The following is a 19,644-nucleotide window of genomic DNA, read 5'->3' on the forward strand; positions in this document are numbered from 1 at the left end:
TGAGCAAAAGTTACTTCAGTTAAGTCTGTTTAATCATGATTTTAAATAAAGTAACATAAACAAAATCTCTGCCATCAGCAGTCCCTGTTTATATAGCCCTGTCAACCTGTCAAACAAAAGACTACATGAACCTCGTGACGAAAAAAAAGCAACATGAACAAAGCGCCATGTACATTCGGCGAAGAAAAACGGATCATAACAAAGCGCCCCCCTCAATGACAGCAGGGTGATATAGACGTTGGTGATTTCAAAAGGAGTTATGTTTGTTTTTCTCAAATAAATTAACGGAAATGATGTTTTATTGAATTTGGATGATTAAGTATCAATAAAAGCAACGTTTTTCATCGTTTGTTATTAGTAGAACATCTTATTTTGCTTTAAGGCTAGTATGCAGATCGGAAGGAAAGGGGTCAAGAAACAACTTTACGAACAGCAGAACAAAGGAGAGGGAGCGATTTCTTGGGGTTTTTCTTCACCCTCTCTGACTTGCTTGCGCTGCCGCTGCTGCCCATTTGATTTTTTCTTGACCGGTTCCTTCCGAAGTGCGTATACCGCTTTAATATTAAAATGGGAATTGAAAATGGATGCTTAACATTCAAATGCGGTTTTCTCAAAACGCATGGTTTGTACATGATGCTTTTTGAAATGTTGGCGTCGGTCTGTTAAAAGTCAATAAAAATGGTTGAATATACGTTAACACATCTGTTATCAACTATATAACTGTTTATTTCATTGATATATACGAGGAAACTCATTTTTTTGTGTTCCAAAACATGTTTTTTCAAGAAAAAGTTCACAAATTTTTGCGAGCCTAAAAATTGATGTTCATTGATTAAAGCAAAAAAAATTTCTCGTCTTTTGCAACCAGTTTCATTAAGATTGATGCAGGGAATCATGAGAAATTCTTCAATCCAGCGGAAAGGAATACGATTTTTGGCAAGTGACCTCATATTGGCGGCGTATGTACTGAGTTCCAGAGTGCTCCAAACTTCAATGTTATATATACCGTACACCGGGGTGACTTTGAAAAGAAAGGAAAAACATGTACTGGGGTAGGCCACACAAAGTCCATGCAATATCTTTGAAAAAAAAGTAAGTTTTTTCAATAATGTTTAGAAAAATAGTTACGTTCAAAATGCTTAGTTCAAATTCCGGGGTCACTATCAAAGTCATAGTTTTTCTTGTTAAAATCAGATTAAAGGTGTTCAAACTTTATTTTTACGTCAAATGTACCATCACTAAGCTGCCGCTCGAAGCTAGTCCGTCCCATATGTAACTTCGTCAATTCTGAGGTAATGATGCAGTTTGGTTCGAAATCATGTAAACTATCAGAAAACCAATGAAATGTAGTACTTTGTTCAAGAAAACCACATAAAATCTCATTTTTCGTGAAACTCTAACACGTAGTCTTATGGGCGGGACAAATTTGGCATGCGTTTTTCTCGGCTTGCTGTTTTTACATATAAGGCTTTCTATGCCCAGTGAAAAAAAATATAATTTAACCCAAAAATGACGAACGCCTCGTCACAGTGTCCTGATGCAAACAATAGAGTTATCTAAGCCCGATCTCACGCACACTAGCTTACCATTTGTTTTTGCTGGCGACCACAAATTTTAACCTGAAAATCCATCGTGTACGTACACGCAATACATGCGCACGTAGATAGCTCTATGATCGAGCTCGAGCTGTCACAGCCCTGCGAAGTATGTTGGCTGACATATCGGGCGGTCAGTGAAAAAAACCAGCTAGAAGTCGCCAGACAAATAAATTTTGCTAGAAAGAGATAGGAAACCTGATGCAAACAAACGTCCAGCTGTCATGTAAAAATACTTTCAATGTGTTGGTAATTTTCTGACTAGAAAGCCTTATGGGACGGACTCGATTAGAGCTGCAGTAAGGTTGTCGGTAAGTTAAAAAAATCAAAAATTCGTTAAATCTAGTACTTTTAATAAAATTATCGATTTTTATTACAATTTAAACTGAATTTGCAGCACGAATAACAAGTTTTCACATTTTATATGAAATTTGTTTAACTGAAATTGCCTTTAAATTTTGAGACTTTTTTTTGATTATGTTTCCAAAACACTTATTATTTACAAACTTATTTCACCTTCTCCTAATGGAAAATTTTCCAAAGAATCCGAAAATGCATTCCGTTTTCCGATTCAAAATCATTGAGAAAATCATGACACTTTGAGAAGTTTGAAATAATGCCCTTCATCAAAATTTTCTTAATTATAGTCAACTAACTTTTTAAACTTTTCAAAATTTTATGAAATATTCTTCAAAGTACCTCAGAGCACTTCTCTACCACAATATGATTACAAACCATTCCGTACGTATTTAATTTGTACTCTTCATTTTGCGGAAAAATCTCAAGCCTGTCAAAGTTACCCTGACTATCAAAGTCACCCCGTTTTACGGTACAAAAAGATGCGCAAGGATCTAGCCTACACTCCAGTGATGTTGAAAATAAACGTTTCAGTGGCCAAAGTGCCTCAAAAATTACATTAAAAAATGGAGAAAAATGTCAAAAGGGCACATAACTTTTGTAAGCAAGAGTGTATCCTTTCCACTCAAATGACAGTTTACATAAGGTGTGATAGAGAACCACACTTGTTTACAAAAGTTATGTGCCCTAATGACATAGCAGGCACGAAATCTTATTTTACGAGTTAAACCCCATTTAAAATTCAAATGCAAAGTGCCAGCTCATATAACGTCCGAGCCAAACATTTCATTAGGGCACTAAACCAAAAACCGCGATTCGAGAAAATCGCTTGCAAAAAGTGGACAACTTGTTTCAATTCCTATTTAAAAAAGAAGCTTGACTGATGGTATTTTTACAAATGATACGATAAAACACATCATTATCCTCAACTCTGATTGAATGCTTCCTAATTTATGTTGATTTTCGCAATAAAACTCATAATTTAAAAAAATGTTCATAATGGGCCCTTTCTGAATGCATTTTCGAAGAGAGCTAAAAGGGCACTAAAGCGCTGTCACCCGATTGTTGTTTTGAATGATCTTTATGGGCCCTTTTGTTTAGTTAGCAATAATGAGGAATCCAGCGGAAATTTTGATAATTGGTGAAGTTTTGTGATCGAATGGTGTAGATAAGGTATGTGAAACATAAATTTTTTTCAAAAGTGTACTGAACAGCTGCCGCGGGACCGTAACGAATATTGTATTTCGACGAAGTTTTTTTTCTGCAGAAATCCTTGGTGAAACGTAAATCAAACTTTGTTTTGAAGTGAATTAGTGTTAAGAATGTATGAAAAGTTCACTTTATAACATAGAAAACTAACGAAAAAGAAAAGGGTACAATTGAACTTTTTGTCTAGTTTGGAGTGAACATTGTTATGTGCCCTTTTGTGTTTGTGATTTTTTCAATAGGAAATTGTTTGCTATCAATCTGAATCTTGGAGGGCATGTAGAGAGTGTACTAATGAATGGAATAGTGGAACAATCCCGAATGTTTACGTTTACGTGAAATGTTTGGCTCGAATATTTGGGATTTGGGCTCAGTATGCCCACCGGAACAAACCCCTGAATGGCCGCCAAAAAGTCAATTGTGTTACAGCCTACATTTTTGAAAAATCTTTTTTTACGGGTTAAATTCCATTTAAAATTCTAATGCAAAGCGCCAGCTCCTATTGAGGTTTTGCAGCGCGCCTGTGTTTCAAGTGTAGGTGGCGCCAAAATGAGGATACTCGCCAAAAATCGTATTCCTTTCTGCTGGATTGAAGAACAAAATCGCTTATTTCTCATGATTCCCTGCATCAATCTTAATGAAATTGGTTGCAAAAGACGAGATTTTTTTTTGCTTTAAAATAATGTACAACAATTTTCGGGCGCGCAAAAATTTGTGAACTTTTTCTTTAAAAAACATGTTTTGGAACACGAAAAAATGTCTTCACGTTAAACGGTGCTTAAGAGGCAGTTTTTGTAAATATTGCTCGGTTTGTTCTAGAGGTCGTATCGAGGTGCTCCGATTTGGATGAAACTTTCAGCGTTTGTTTGTCTATACATGATATGAACTCATGCCAAATATGAGCCCTCTACGACAAAGGGAAGTGGGGTAAAACGGGCTTTGAAGTCCTCAAGTCCACAAAACATGAAAAATCTTGAAATTGCGCCCATTTCCGTAAAATTTTATCAATTCCAACTCTCTTAGTTGCATTCGAAAGGTCTTTTGAATCCCTTCAAAATGTTTCATAGAAATCTAGGATTGGTTTAACTTTTTCTCAAAGCTTTTGCAAATTACTGATAAAAATGTTTTTTTAAACCTTAATATCTTTTTGCAACAGCCTCAAACACCCATGCTCCCATAGGTCAAAAGTTAGGGAATTTCATGAACTATAAGCCTACGGTATTAACTTTTTGGCCAATCGCAGTTTTTCTCATAGTTTTTCGATTTTTCAATAACAAACATTTTACAACGTTAGTTTTTGCCCTGTAGGCTTCCATAGCAGCACTTTTTTTCCTCGGACAATTTCACGTTAGTAAGAATTATTAGAGTTGTAAATTTGATTGGAAAAAATGCCATTTAGAATGAATTAAAATATTTTCTAACAATTTGTTGGATTAGGGGTAAAACAGGTTTTCGCCTACTTGATACAGCATTTGACGGATTGATCATAGGATAAACAAGATCTAACTTTTTTTTACGATAATGTCTTTTAAATTATTTTTTAAATCAAATTTACTATTCCAATACTTCTAATTAACGTGAAATTTTCCAAGGATTCCGAATTTGTCAAAATTGAAACCAAAAAGTGCCGCTATGGAAGCCCACAGGGCAAAAACTAACGTTGTGAAATGTTTGTTATAGAAAAATCGAAAAACTATGAGAAAAACTGTGATTGGCCAAAAAGTTAATACAGTCAAACCCCGATGGTTTGACACCAACTGTTGTCAAACGAACGGGGTCACTTTTTAGTTTGACACCCCTTTTACACGAAGTTCACACACACTACCAAACGTTTGTTTTAATAGTGTGCGTGAGCGCCGTGTAAAAAGTGACAGTTCGTCACTTTTTAGTTTGACTTTGACCAACCAACGGGGTACAAACTAAAAAAGTGTCAAACGAAAAAGTGAACAACCACCGGGGGTTGAGTGTACCGTAGGCTTATAGTTTATGAAATTCCTTAACTTTTGATCTATGGGAGCATGGGTGTTTGAGGCTGTTGCAAAAAGATATTAAGGTTTAAAAAAACATTTTTATCAGTAATTTGCAAAAGCTTTGAGAAAAAGTTAAACCAATCCTAGATTTCTATGAAACATTTTGAAGGGATTCAAAAGACCTTTCGAATGCAACTAAGAGAGTTGGAATTGATAAAGTTTTACGGAAATGCGAGCAATTTTTAGATTTTGTATGTTTTTTGGACCTCAAACTTCAAAGCCCGTTTTACCCCACTTCCCTTTGGCGTAGAGGGCTCATATTTGGCATGAGTTCATCTCATGAATAGACAAACAAACGATGAAAGTTTCATCCAATCCGGAACACCTCGATACGACCTGTTACACATTGATGAAAAACTCGCTCTTAAGAAGCTAATACTGTGTAAAGCAGGCCTGCCCAACCTTTTTGACTCAATTTTCACATTTTTGATCGTCAAAATTACAATTTTTCATTTTTTCATGGTTGATTTGATGGATTGGGTTTACAGATGACCAGTGAACAAAACTTATCCAAATATTTATGTTTACAAGACTTCAAACTTTTGTCAAATGCATGATCACTGGTTTTCTGAGAACCGATTCCATCAAACAAACCATGAAAAAACTATCTTAATCCACCTATGTGGTTGGAGCCTTCCTCATAACAATGGCTGTACACAAGTTTCATCTATTTTTTAAATCCGGCTTCCAAAAAGTACTTCAATATCACTTAAGTGGCCATATCTCGAGACAGGGTTGCCAGATCTTCAATGTTTTGGACTCGTTAGAAAGGTCTTTTGATAACCTAACCAACGATGGGTCAAATGATGGACCCGGACATAGTTTACATACATTTAAGTGAGATCCGGCTTCAAAAAAGTATATCAATATCACTTAAGTGGCCATATCTCGAGGCAGGGTTGCCAGATCTTCAATGTTTTAGACTCGTTGGATAGGTATTTTGATAACCTAACCAACGTTGAGTCGGATGGTGGATCCGGACATAGTTTACATACATTTAAGTGAGATCCGACTTCAAAAAAGTACATCAATATCACTTAAGTGGCCATATCTCGAGACAGGGTTGCCAGATCTTCAATGTTTTGGACTCATTGGAAAGGTCTTTTGATAAGTTAACCAACAACAGGTCGGATGGTGGATCCGGACATAGTTTACATACATTTAAGTGAGATCCGGCTTCAAAAAAGTACATCAATATCACTTAAGGGGCCATATCTCGAGACAGGGTTGCCAGATCTTCAATGTTTTGGACTCGTTGGAAAGGTCTTTTGATAATCTAACCAACGATGGGCCGGATGATGGACTCGGACATAGTTTACATAGATTTAAGTGAGATCCGGCTTCAAAAAAGTATATCAATATCACTTAAGTGGCCATATCTCGAGACAGGGTTGCCAGATCTTCAATGTTTTGGACTCGTTGGAAAGGTCTTTTGATAACCTAACCAACGATGGATCGGATAGTGGACCCGGACATAGCTTACATACAGTTAAGTGAGATCCAAATATATGTGAAAACACATTTTTATACATAACTTTTGAACTACTTATCGAAACTTCAATCTGTATAAAACTCGATCTATGGGATTCTTAACCAAGTCGAATGCAACAAGTTCGGGTCAAATCGGTTCAGCCAGTGCCGAGAAACATGAGCTAGTTTGTTGGTCACATACATACATACACACACACATACACACAGACATTTGTTCAGTTTTCGATTCTGAGTCGATATGTATACATGAAGGTGGGTCTACGACGTTTTTATACGAAGTTCATTTTTAGAGCAGGATTATAGCCTTACCTCAGTGAGGAAGGCAAAATGGGCAATTGTAATTTTGACGATCAAAAATGTGAAGATTGAGCCAACAGGTTGGACAGTCCTGGTGTAAAGTTTACCGCAGAGATGCCCCGTTGAACTGGGTTAAGTTTGGGCTTGAAGTATAATTTATTATATATTTTTAAACAGGGAATAAAATGGTTGTCGTTTGTAACCATATCAATTTTGTCAACAAGAGCAAATACTTACCTGGGTTATTTTATCTTGCAAACAGGCGACCGCAATTTCACTGCTCGATGACTGCTTGTCCCAGTCTGGAGTTACACACGGTGTTCCATCGACATCCATGCTCTGTAAAGTTATGACTTATATTAGTTTTAAAATTTTGGAAGGATGTTTAAATCGGACTTACACTCGGCAACGCTATTGATGCTGGCGCAGAACTGTGCAGACGCTGAGAGTCTCGAATGATTTGTTGCTTTTCGTTGTCCGACAACGGCGACTGCACAATCGACTTGAGATGGTCTCGGAGGGTCTCGTTCTCATCATGTAATCGATGGAGTTCGTTCCTGCTCGCCTCGTGCAATGCCTGTAAGAATGACAATCAAAAGTTATAGTAAAAAATATGTTTTAAATTATGTTAAGGATTGGATTACCTGTAGCTTCATGATTTCCTCTCGCAACGCTTGAACTTCCTTATGAGAAAACGACATTTCAACGACTTTTTTCTCTAGTGCTGCATTGTCCGCCTTCAGTTGACTCAAGTGGGCTTGGAGCTCTTGATTTCTATGCGGCTTTAAATCCTGTTGATCAAATTATAATTAGTTTAAGAGTATTTAGCAAAACCTTTTCGTCAGTTTTACCTCCATTGGTCCATTGAAGTTGATAGCTGTCATGTCCTTCGGAATGACTATTTCCTCGGTCGTGATAGAATACGCATCTTCATCATTGCGCTGGTCAAGATTATCGGAAATTTGCAACTGGCGAGTAGATCGTGGTGACGGACTATCGGAGGAATACTTTGGCTGAATCAGAGGCATCGGATGGAGTTTAGAGAGGTTGCGAGCTCCGGACTGATCCTTGCTCAAAAATTTCGCGTCGGAAAGCCGTTCTTTGGAGCCCTTGAAATGGCGATGTTGGCTGCCGGGACTGTACTGATCTAGTTTGTCCCTGGAACCATGCAAGGCTCTGCCCTGCCTGCCGGCGCTTTTGGGTGCAGCCGATACGCCAACGCGATCTAGGCTCGACGCAGATGATGCTGCCTTGATGGTTGTACCATTTGCAGCTGCAATGTTAGTCGTGGACTGTGACGAATGTTTAGATCCCGAAGGTCCTTGACCTCTGCGAAATAGTGACTTTAGTTTGATCATGTTATCGTCTCAAATAAAGTACACCGAATCGATACTGCTGAATCACTTGGTTTTATGAACGATTGTTCAAGTTTGGTTCATTTTCTTTGTAATTTATGCCACTTTTTCCTTTCTTTTTTTTTTTTGCACGGAAGCAATGATACTGTTTTCACACTGTAACCTTTAATGTATTGCTTGTTAAGTCAGAACACATAATCGTTTTATTTTTCAAGTAGACTTCAATATCATGTTTGCAAATGGCTGGTTTGTATTTTACAATAAAGTTATCCTAATTCTAACGTACATACTTCCACATTTATAAATTCCACCCTAGGCACTCGTTTTTCCTGATGTAATTAAATCATTAACAATTATTAGTTGCCTTTACCGTTCAATATCAACTTGTTCTGTTCCAAAATAAGCCAAGTTAACTTTATACGAAACCGCATCTCGTGCAGATACTTTTTTTTCCTCTGATTTGAGCAAACCTGTTTTAATCAACAATTGCGTTGTCTATCTGGAATTAACTGTCTTCTCCTGCTGTAGCGCTTTGGTGCCCTCGCACAGTGAAAAACACATAAACCCGTTTTGTTCTCATTCTTGTCTTCCCTCCGGTCTCTTTGGTGGTGTTCGAACGAAATGTGTGATTAAACTTTGAGGTACCTGTTCAAATCAGCTAAAGTAGTTTGTTCTACACCTAACCATACTATTTCCTTCAAATGATGATCCAGATTTATAAGCTGTAAATACTTAAAAAAAGTAAAAACAACATAAAATTTACATCTAAGCTTTTTCAATTTCTTCATGTCGCGCAATTTGAGCTTGAAATGTCAGATCACCTAGTAAAATCGAGCACTACGCGTTTGGCCTTGGAAGCACTTCTACAAACTTATACAATACATATACAAATTATTTGCATTCTAGTTTGCATTAGTATTTACACTGATAACGTTTAAGATATCGTCTTATCCTATCAGCACAACTTGAAGTGAGGTGCGTAAAATTCAAGAACTCTATACTTTTTTAAAAGGTCATATAAACTATTATTTTGAATATGTAAAAAAAAAACTGTAGAATTTTTCTTCTGAATTTGTGCAAAGCAGCTAGAATTGTTGATACCTCGGATTTGTTTTCAAAAAGACGTAAGAGCCAATGGTAATCAAAGCCTTTTTTGCCTCGTTGTTCGACCTACTTACGAAAAACCAATTTCAAAAAATGCTTAAGATTGTTCACCTAATGTCTTTCAAGTGCCCCAAACTAAAAAAAAAAAAAACAAATTTTTGTTACAATAGGGTCCAACAAAATAACCCGATTAAAAACCATTTGTGATCACTTTATTTTTTATTTTAATGAAAAAAAAAAAATGTTTTAAAAATCCATTTTAAATCCTTCATTTTAGGACTCAATTTGGAGAACAACGAATATGAGTGTCGGAGGTCACGGTGGTTCTTACGGCTTTTTAAAAACTCACCAGAGGTATGAGATGTGCTTCATCTTGCCTACATGGTTCCAACAAGATTTCAGATCCTCAAGCAGAAGCTCGAATCTTCGCGTATATTGATGGCATCGACAAGCAAAATCGACTATAAGAAGAAATATCTAGCGTGTCAATTGAAAAGACCTTGCGATGATCGAACAACTTTCAACAGTTTTTAACATTTTTTTTTATTTTCAAATGGAACAGTCAGGCTTTCTCTGAATTCCTTAATTCATGCGTGCTTTTGCAAAATGTCTTGTGCAATTAATGATAAAAATCATTCTGAATTTTATTTTGGGCCTTTAACCAATAATTATCCTTCCGGAAGTCGCGTGTTTTCGCCTTTCTTACAAGTGCCCTTACAAAGTATGTACAAAGTACACGTATGCGTTTACCGGTAGGTTAAGATAGTACAGTGATTTCCCTTCAAAAATGCTAGTCGCTATCACTTTACATTGTTTTTGCGTGCACATACACACAAAAATAAATATTCCTACGTCAAAACTAAATAATTCAGTCTCTGCAACCACAAACACCGAAATCTGCTTGAAAACAGATTTCTTCCACTTCTTCCTTAATCCACATTGACATGTTATTACTTTTCTTGCCTTTTCCTTCTCTCTCTCTCTTGCTGGACGATCAATGCACTTTCACTTCACTTTTCGCTTTCGATCTTTTCGGTCTGCTTGTGCAAACACCTCTAAATCACTTATTCTTTTCTAATCCAGGCTCAGAACGGTGATAAGCCAAACGCGTTGATCCTTTGATAAAAGTTTTATCACCAAAAAGTGTTAAACCGAGCTGCGCGATAACTTTTCCCGAGCCACACAAACCGCAACGACCGAACGCTTCGAAATTTACCAACACACTGTTTTTGCTGGAAGGGCAGTTAGCTTTCAACTGAACAAGTCACAAGTTGAAATGGCGCATTCGTTTGCGCGGCTCCGTTTCAAACCTATTCCGTTTCAGTTGTCGCTTTATATCGATTTAATCATTCATTAGTTTCTGAGAAACTAACGGTTGGGTAACGGTACTGTAATTTAGACAGGGGAAGAAATTTGTTTCGGTAGGAAAAAATGCGTCAGATTAAAACTCGTCTGCATTAAAAAAAACTTAGAGAGCTTATGCAAAACAGGGCTTCAAACGAATGTGTCATTTACAAAAAAGAACAAATACATAAAACATTGATGGTAGCCGTGGCTTGGTAGCTGTTTGATCATTCTTCAACTCTTTAAGGGAGCGTTCTTTTATTACGTAACGCAGTTAGGGGAGAGGGGATGTCGGCGTCTGTTACGAAAATTGGGGGAGGTGGGATGTGATAAAAAATTCTGTTACGTAACGCAACAATCTTCTATTAACTCCATGGGGAGCGTTCTTTTATTACGTATTACGTTAGGGGGAGGAGGGGGTATGGATAGCTATCGATAGTATCGAGAAATTAAAAGTGAGAGTGTGTGCGTGCAACATGGAGTTAAACTTTTCAAAGTGCCATGGTAATCTTCACAGCAACTTCACAGAAAGTTTAAAGCCATGTTGCACACAATCTAACTTTTAATTTCTCGATATAAAATTTCGACGGTTTTGTTCGAACGCGAATTAGTTCAATTCGGAACGTCGGATCGAGGTGCTCTTTGTTGCGTTGGGTTCGTATAAGCCCAAGGAAGGTTCTTACGCCAAAAGTTACAACTTTGACCACTCTGAGCCGATTCCGGAAAATCTGCAGATTATATGGGAAAAGTTACGATCACAGGAGCTTCAGCAAATTGTATGAAAAAAGTTACGCAAGATCAAATTTTGATCACAGGAGGTTGAATAACACGCTGAATAAGCAAAAAAGCAAAAGAACGTCAACAAATGAAAAAAAAGTTACTTAATTCACCCCTAGGGGAGCGTTCTTTTATTACGTAACGCAGTAGGGGGGGGAGGGGGGTCGGAGGCCGTGTTACGCTCCATACAAAATTTTTAAAATTTGTATGGAAATTTTGTTACGAGGGGGGGGGGGAGGGGGGTCTAAAAGTCCGATTTTTCGCGTTACGTAATAAAAGAACGCTCCCTAGGAGGTGGAGGAATCCTCCGAGGAGGAAGATTTTCGTCCCGTCTGCGGGGATCGGAAGCGGAAGAAGTCCAGCGAGGTCACTGGAATCGGCATCGAAGGAGAAAAAGTTGAGAAGACCCTGCTCAACAACAACAAGTTTAGCCCGCTAGCGGATAACAAAAACAACAACAATGCCAGCCCAGCAGGAGGAGGGGACGCCCCGGCGGTTCCACCACCCGGCCAGTCGGCAGGTAAACAAAAGCAACCACCTTTGGTGGTGAAGAACACCACGGATTTTTACAAGATCGTGGCGATAGTGGAAAGTTGTAAATTAGGTTTCAAACCGATTTACAAACTAACCCGAACCAAGGTGACCTGCTTCTCTGTCAAAGATTTTGACAAGTTGCAAGAGCTACTCAAGAAGAAGAAAGTGGAATTCTACACCCACGATCGGCGGAGCGAACGAAATCATCGGGTGGTTCTTCGTGGTTTTCCTGATGAACTGAAACCGGACGAGGTCAAGTACCTTCTGAAGAGATATCTCAAGCTGGAAGCGCTGGAGGTGCATATCATCAAGCGGAAGGAAAAGTCCACCGTGGACGAAACTCCGTACATTGTGGTCTTCTCCAAGGGATACACCAATCTGAAGAAGCTCTCTGCAATGAAAGTTGTGGCAAGCACTATCATCCGGTGGGAGGCCTACCGGAACAAGCGGCCGAACGTGACCCAGTGCAGTGCAGCTGGGTCATGGAACCAGGAACTGTCACCTGAAAGAGAGGTGCAACAACTGTGGGGGTCCCCACAAGACGGACAAGGAAAAAGCCAAGGAAGCAGTGGCTCCCGAGACGGTGGAGCCACGAAGGAGGAAGCCGGGGAGGTGCTCTACAGTTCGGCTGAGCTGTGGGGCATTTTCTCCGAGTACATCGGCAGGTTCAAGGCCTGTTAGACCCGCTTGGACCAAGTAACCCTGGTCAGTTACATGATCTCCAAGTATGGAGTTTAAGGAGTTGTTTTTTTTTGTTATATATTAGTTATTTAACGATCCTCGGTCCCAACCTGGTCACAGCACCTAAAAGGACCTTATAAAAATAAGTTATGAATAAAAAATAGATTGGGTAGTCAGATCTTCATATTGCAGGGCACTTATGTGCTTACAACTTATGATAGGGTAGTCAGATCTCTAATCCAACTCGTGCTCGTTGGAAAGGTCTTTTAATTACCTATCCAAAGATGATCGCATGATATATTTGGCAACACTGATAAGTTTTGCTGGGCGTAACGGCAAATGTTCGTTTGGATACGTCAAACTCGTGTCTGTTTGGGTCCGTCAAATTCACTTCGACCAGTCTCCCTATTAAAGGCTAGTCTGCAGATCGGAAGGAAAGGGGTCAAGAAACAGCTTTACGAACAGCAGAACAAAGGAGAGGGAACGTTTTCTTGGGGCTTTTCCTCACCCTCTCTGACTTGCTTGCGCTGCCGCTGCTTCCCATTTGAAATTTTTCTTGACCGGTTTCTTCCGAAGTGCATACCTTACATAAGCTGGGAGGGAGAAGCAAAGAGGTCTTCTTATTCTTATTCATTTTCTTGTTGTTGTTTTTGTTTTTATTTGCAAGACAATTTATCCAAAATTTATCTTCCCATTTAAATTTCCAGTCAGTCGTCATCTGCCCTTCTTGATAATACAAATTTTCTTGCATGACTCATGTGATGCAACTTCTCTGCGCATTTTTTTATTCATAACTTATTTTTATTAGGGGAAATATGCCCATTTTAATCACCCTAAGCCGTTCGACCAATTCTCATCACTTTTGCCGTTTTCCGCTATTAAATCAAGATTTTCAGATGTATCAACAATGGAGAGTTGCTTGCTCACTTTTGTTTGAGCTATTTATTACTTTGAAACACTCAAAAACACTTTATAAAAGCTGTAATTCATGATCAAAGTGCTGATAGGCCGATAATAGAAATAGGCTGAAAAAGGGTATAGTTCCCCTAGGTCCTCTTCGGTGCCGATACGAGGGTAGGACCGGAAATCATGAAAGTTACATAAAAAATAATGAATATTTTTAACTGGGTGCTGAACTCGTTGAAGATCCTCCACAGCTCAGCCGAACTGTAGAGTACTTCCTTGCCTTGTTCCTTTGTGACTCCACAGGCGTGAGGGGCCAGTATTTTGTTTGTTGCTTCCTGCTTGTCGAAGGCGATCCTTCTGTTTTTATCCGGAACCGCACCCGACAGCGGAGGAAACCTCCAGCTCGCCGTTTTTCCCTCTTTGTTCCTATTTTCGTTCAGAGAATTTGCTGCACTTCCTCCACAGCTCGGGTTGTACTGAACGATTTATATATTTAAACACATTGACTAACTACTACTAACTAAATAATTCTTAGTTTAAAAACATGTATGTAAGACATAACATTGATTGATTTATGGTCATATTGGAAATATATCTCATGAATACATATTTTCAACTAGATCTTATCAAAAATTTGCAAAAATTGACAAATAAATAAAGTTAATTATTTTATTTTAATTTAGCCTCTTTTGTATTTAATAAGTTGTCTCTGTCCGAAAAAACATTTGCAAATTTAAAAACTTTTTTAAATTTATTTTATTTCAAACACAATACTGCTCTAACCAAATAAGAACAGTAACAAAAATTGAAGGCGGCTCTTACTGACAGTTCGCAAGTGGCTGACACTGACAACTAGGTGTATTCTACTCCGCCCGACTCAGCTATTAACGTGAAGACTTCCATCATCGTCATGATTTTTCGTTCAAAGATATAATTTTTGCGTCGCTTTCAATATTTTGACAAAATTCCTTCAACAAGTTGTTTAGAATAGTGCCCTACACATGCTGATTCCTTTTGGTAACGATTATGCCATTCCTAGTAAAGTTGTGGAAATCGTCATTAATCAATGATTGCCAACTAGGACGTCAATGCCTGTGCCACAAAATTATATAAATTTTGAAGCACATTTGATTAAGATCAAAAATTCTTTCAGTGGCTTCAAGAAGGCAACAACCGGCACATGCTGATTCCTTTTGGTGCTGAAATTCGTTAAATTGAATTTAATACAGAATATTTTATAGTGATGATTGATTTTCTTCGAAAATGATCAACGGCTTCACCTTAAGGATCTCTAGGGGTAGGGGGTAAAAAATCCTTTTTTAACTTTTGCGTTACTTAATAAAAAGAACGCCCCCTTAAGTCATTTTTAAATTATTATAAATCGAGCTGTCAAATCGCAACATAGAGTTATCTACGTGCGCATGTATTGCGTGTACGTACACGAAAAAGATTGAGGTTAAAATATGTTCCAACCAGCAAAACAAATGGTGTACTAGTGTGCACTAGCGTGCCCAGCTCTTTGAGGGATTTGGGGCAATAATATGCACGTTTTGAAAAATACGTCATTTGTGGATACCCCCTGACCAAATTTAGAACAAATTTCTGTGGATAGTGGGGCAATTGCCCCACCCTGTGCACGCTAGTGATATGCACGTTTTGAAAAATTCGTCATTTGTGTGTACCCCCTGACCAAATTTAGAACAAATTTCTGTGGATGGTGGGGCAGTTGCCCCACCCAGTGCTAGTGTGCGTGAGAGCGGACTTAGATAACTCTATTAGGTTTTACAGCGTGACGTCACGTCACAAGCGCACACGCACACACATTTTTACAGAGACACACGTGCAAAAAATGTAAACAGTGCAGCCAAGCTGTCAAATTTCTAACCTCAAAACCGAGTCGGCGTAAACCCAAATAGAGTTATCTACGTACACGAAAAAGATTGAGGTTAAATTTTGTACCCGCCAGCAAAACAAATGGGGTGCTAGTGTGCGTGAGCTCGGCCTTAGATAACTCTATAGAGCTATCTAAGCCCGATCTCACGCACACTATCTTACCCTCGATCTTACCATTTGTTTTTGCTGGCGGGTACAAATTTTAACCTAAAACCCTTCGTGTACAAACACGCAATACATGCGCACGTCTGTGTAGTTGCTATGATGCTTACCAAGACATTTCAAAAAGTTTAACTCCATGTTGCACGCACACACTCTCACTTTTAATTTCTCGATACTATCGATACCCCCTCCTCCCCCTAACGTAATACGTAATAAAAGAACGCTCCCCATGAAGTTAAACTTTCTGTCAAGCTTCTGTGAAGTTTACCATGACAGTCGCGAAAGTTTAACTCCATGTTTCCGGCTCACACCTCTCTTTTTAATTTCTCGATAAATTATTTAGATACTCTACCCCGATGTGACACTGGTAACTGCTTGGTTTTTAACCGTACCCACTGGAAAAATAATCTGGTAAATGGTCATCTTTAGATGTCTCCTACACAACCTTTTTAACATTGAGAAGAAAAAGAGAAATAAATCCGTGAAAAATCACTTTGACTCAATCTCACTCCCCAGCAGGGTTGCCAGATTTTTTTTAAATGTCAGCCAGAATAAAGATTCGCTAATCTCAGTGCTAGATATTGACAGATTATGCCAGATTTTTCACTTTTTGCTCATTCTGATTTTTATTCAAAGTTCTTGTCTAAATAAAATGAACGAGTTTAATTGAAACACAAAAAAAAAAGAAATCGTTTTTCTTAAGGAAAATATAAATTCAACATTTAATGGCCAGTTCAGTTGAATAATCTGAATTCTACAAACTTTTTTATTATAGCCATCCCTCATATTCGGAACAGTTTACAGATCGGCCAATGTTCAAAAAAACATGGAAAATCGATAATTGAACATAATGATTTGCTTTTACCTTCATGTGAAAGCTTTTCTTGCGATCTTTCGATTGATGTATAGACCAGCTGTATGTTTTTACGTTTTATATCAAGTTTTTAAAGAAAAACATTGACCCTTAAAATCCACAAATTCGGAACACTTTTTTTTTACGATGTAAACAAACTTTTTTTTCTCTCCAGGAGTACTTATTTTTTACAAAAAAGTCAAAGTAGTTATGTCAGAGACATAACCGGAATGGCGTAGACTACGTAAAGTTTTGAGATGTGGACATAGAGTTTTCCATATCTTAATTTTGAAGAATTAGCTAGATACTTGAAATACATTAACGGAATAAAATCGTAAATGGGAGATGGACCCCCCCGACAAAACAAAACTTACACACTCCAGGCAACTCAATCGGACCGCAACTGCCATGTAACCATACTTTGAATGTGTTGGTAAATCTTTGACTAGAAAGCCTTATTTAAACAATGGAAACATCGAATGGAGGAGAGAAAAACGAAAAACGTTTTTTTCGCGAACCGAATGAAAGTTTGGTAGCAAAATGTGGTGGAGAGAGAGGGGTTCAGAAAGCTGTGCAATCCGTCACCCCGAAGACCAACACTAGCACACCGACTCATCGGACACGAGAGGACCGAAGAGTTGGGAAGCACCTGATTGACACCACGGCTGACCGGACGAGACGGTAGTGAGGCAACTCCGAAGAGTTGGAAATCCTCACCCCTACCACGAAAGATCCAAACTGTCCGGCTGACGGTGACGACGAGAAGGCGAAGCGCGCTTCTTTTGCAGTTCTGGTCCCTCTCTGCTGCTGCTGCTGCTTCTGCTCTGGTCTCTCTCCTGCTGCTGCTGCCGGTCCGACGTCTGAGACGTGAATGATAGAATGAGCTCTTGTGCGCGTTCTTATATATGGTGTCGGCTCTCTACTTCCCCTCCTTTTTCGCGACCGACAACGGTCGCGGTGCTTGAGTGATTTTCCCCTCAAAATAGGTACTTGACATTCCCGTCCGTGAGTGGGAAGCGCTCATTTTGCTTGCAAAATCGCAGCATTTTGAAAACATTGTAAAACATTGAGTTGTTACAATAGTTAAACTATTTTGCCAACATTGAAAATTTAATAGCAAATTGCTGAATAATTTTGCGAATCGAATGGAACATAAATCGTGTCGATTCGATTAGAGGAAGGAAGATATAAGCGTTCGACGGATGACGCAGTAATCTAGGATCTTCGGCCCGGGTTTTTTGAAATGGCACCCCAGTACCACAGACAAACAGACGTGACTCTCCATACAAATTATTTTTGAAATCCATCGTCCATCATCAAATCACCAAATCACGGCGACGCCAGCGCTGCCTGGTGAGCTGATGCCGAAGCGCAGCCCAAACATACCAATACAAACCCATAGAGTTATCTACGTGCGCATGTATTGCGTGTACGTACACGAAAAAGATTGAGGTTAAATTTTGTACCCGCCAGCAAAACAAATGGGGTGCTAGTGTGCGTGAGTTCGGGCTTAGATAACTCTATAACTGTCATGTGCCACGTCAGTGTATGCGTGAGACAATCAAGCCTAAACGATTGTAAACATCAACAGCTGATTGAAATAATTTTGTTGTTGCTACTCGATGAAAAGAATAAAAATCAAAACCGAAGGCCGAAGATGACGGTGGGTCGGTTGTGTTTCCAATTGCAACTCATGAGCTAAATCATGCGGCAGTACCAGCAACGACGCACCTCAACCGCAACGATAGAGACTAAATCACTGGTCCTCCCTGTTGCTTCCAAGTTCTGTCGAAAATTTCTCCTCCACTGAAACCTCGAATCATTAAACCTGACACCATTATCAACAAGATACCCCTGGTCACGAAAACACCAGTAGTGGCCGCCGAAATAGATAAATCCAATTCAAACCTATTGAATTGATTCCCACGATGGGCGTTTTGGAAATTTCCACGGGGAACGTGTCCACGGCGCAGTTAAGTTGCGTCAAACAACAAAAGCAAAAAGTGGCAAAAATTAAAAAAACGCTGCCGCAAAATTTACATCGTAACAGAACCACAGAAACTGAACTGGAAAAAGATTGAGTGGCACAATCGCCAAAAGGCCAAAAGGACGACCAGCAGCAGCAATCTGAGCAGCAGTCCACGAAGGGTAAGCAGGTTGCTCCGAAGGAGATGACTCCACCACAGGATCCGGCTTCCTCCGCAGTAGCCGGCGCTTAGCAGCAATCTAGACATCGGCAGGCAGTTGAGCAGACCTACCGGGTTAATAGTGGGACAAGAAGCTATGGCCAAGACTGCCCCAATTTTGTCCGGGAAAGCCTGGATTGTGATTTACGGTTAGAATTCCAGAATTCCATAAATATTTGTGCTCTCATTTACTGCTTCGCACGTGCTCACGCTCAACGCGCTCAACTTAAAAACAAAAACACGCTTCACACACACTGAGAATAGACGGGCGAGCTGTCACGACAGCAGCGCCATCAGCGCCGGGTGAGTGGATGCCGAAACAAAATTGCATTTGAAATAACCGTTTTTGGAGGACGATGGTTCGGCACTCGAGTGTCCTGTCTGTTTGTCTGTGCCAGTACCTTCGACAAAGACGTAAGTCTTCGTCAATAAAGACTTCACACTCTGAAACCAATAAAACTCATGCTTAGTAAAGTGTAATAATGGTCTGATATTTTGTGTGAAAATATCAGTTAAATTCAGGTGTTCCACAATTGTGGGAGGCACAATAACATCCCACAATCATGGAACAGGCAATTTGGATGCAGTGTTTTGCTGCTCTGGTTAAAATGGTCTTGAGATGCAGGTTTTTGTTTAAAAAGTACTACTTTTACTAGTGAAATAGCAAGAGAATGTCCAAATAAAGGTTCTAAAAAAATTAAGGTCGACAGAAAATTTGCATTCCCCCTCCATTTTTGTACCTCCCAAAAATCGACTTTTTGGCGATTTTTGACCAAACCTCCTAGTTTCAAACGGCGATAGCTCAGGAACCACAAATCTTAGAAGGTCGGTTTTAGACTCAATTTTGAAGGAAATTGGACGTAGAATCCATTT

General features: G+C 39.1%; 1 protein-coding gene across 1 annotated transcript in view; it reads right to left on the minus strand.

The window, feature by feature from the left end:
* LOC6034054 (cytospin-A) overlaps positions 1 to 19,644 on the minus strand; it is a gene marked incomplete at its 5' end in the record, with an annotated part of 39,399 nt that overhangs the window by 17,120 nt on the left and 2,635 nt on the right. The window contains 4 exon segments of the mRNA XM_038263766.1: positions 7,214 to 7,315; positions 7,377 to 7,553; positions 7,621 to 7,767; positions 7,828 to 8,305. Coding sequence (XP_038119694.1) covers positions 7,214 to 7,315; positions 7,377 to 7,553; positions 7,621 to 7,767; positions 7,828 to 8,305 — 904 coding nt within the window.

This window comes from Culex quinquefasciatus, chromosome 3, assembly GCF_015732765.1.
Source record: "Culex quinquefasciatus strain JHB chromosome 3, VPISU_Cqui_1.0_pri_paternal, whole genome shotgun sequence".
Taxonomy (NCBI): domain Eukaryota; kingdom Metazoa; phylum Arthropoda; class Insecta; order Diptera; family Culicidae; genus Culex; species Culex quinquefasciatus.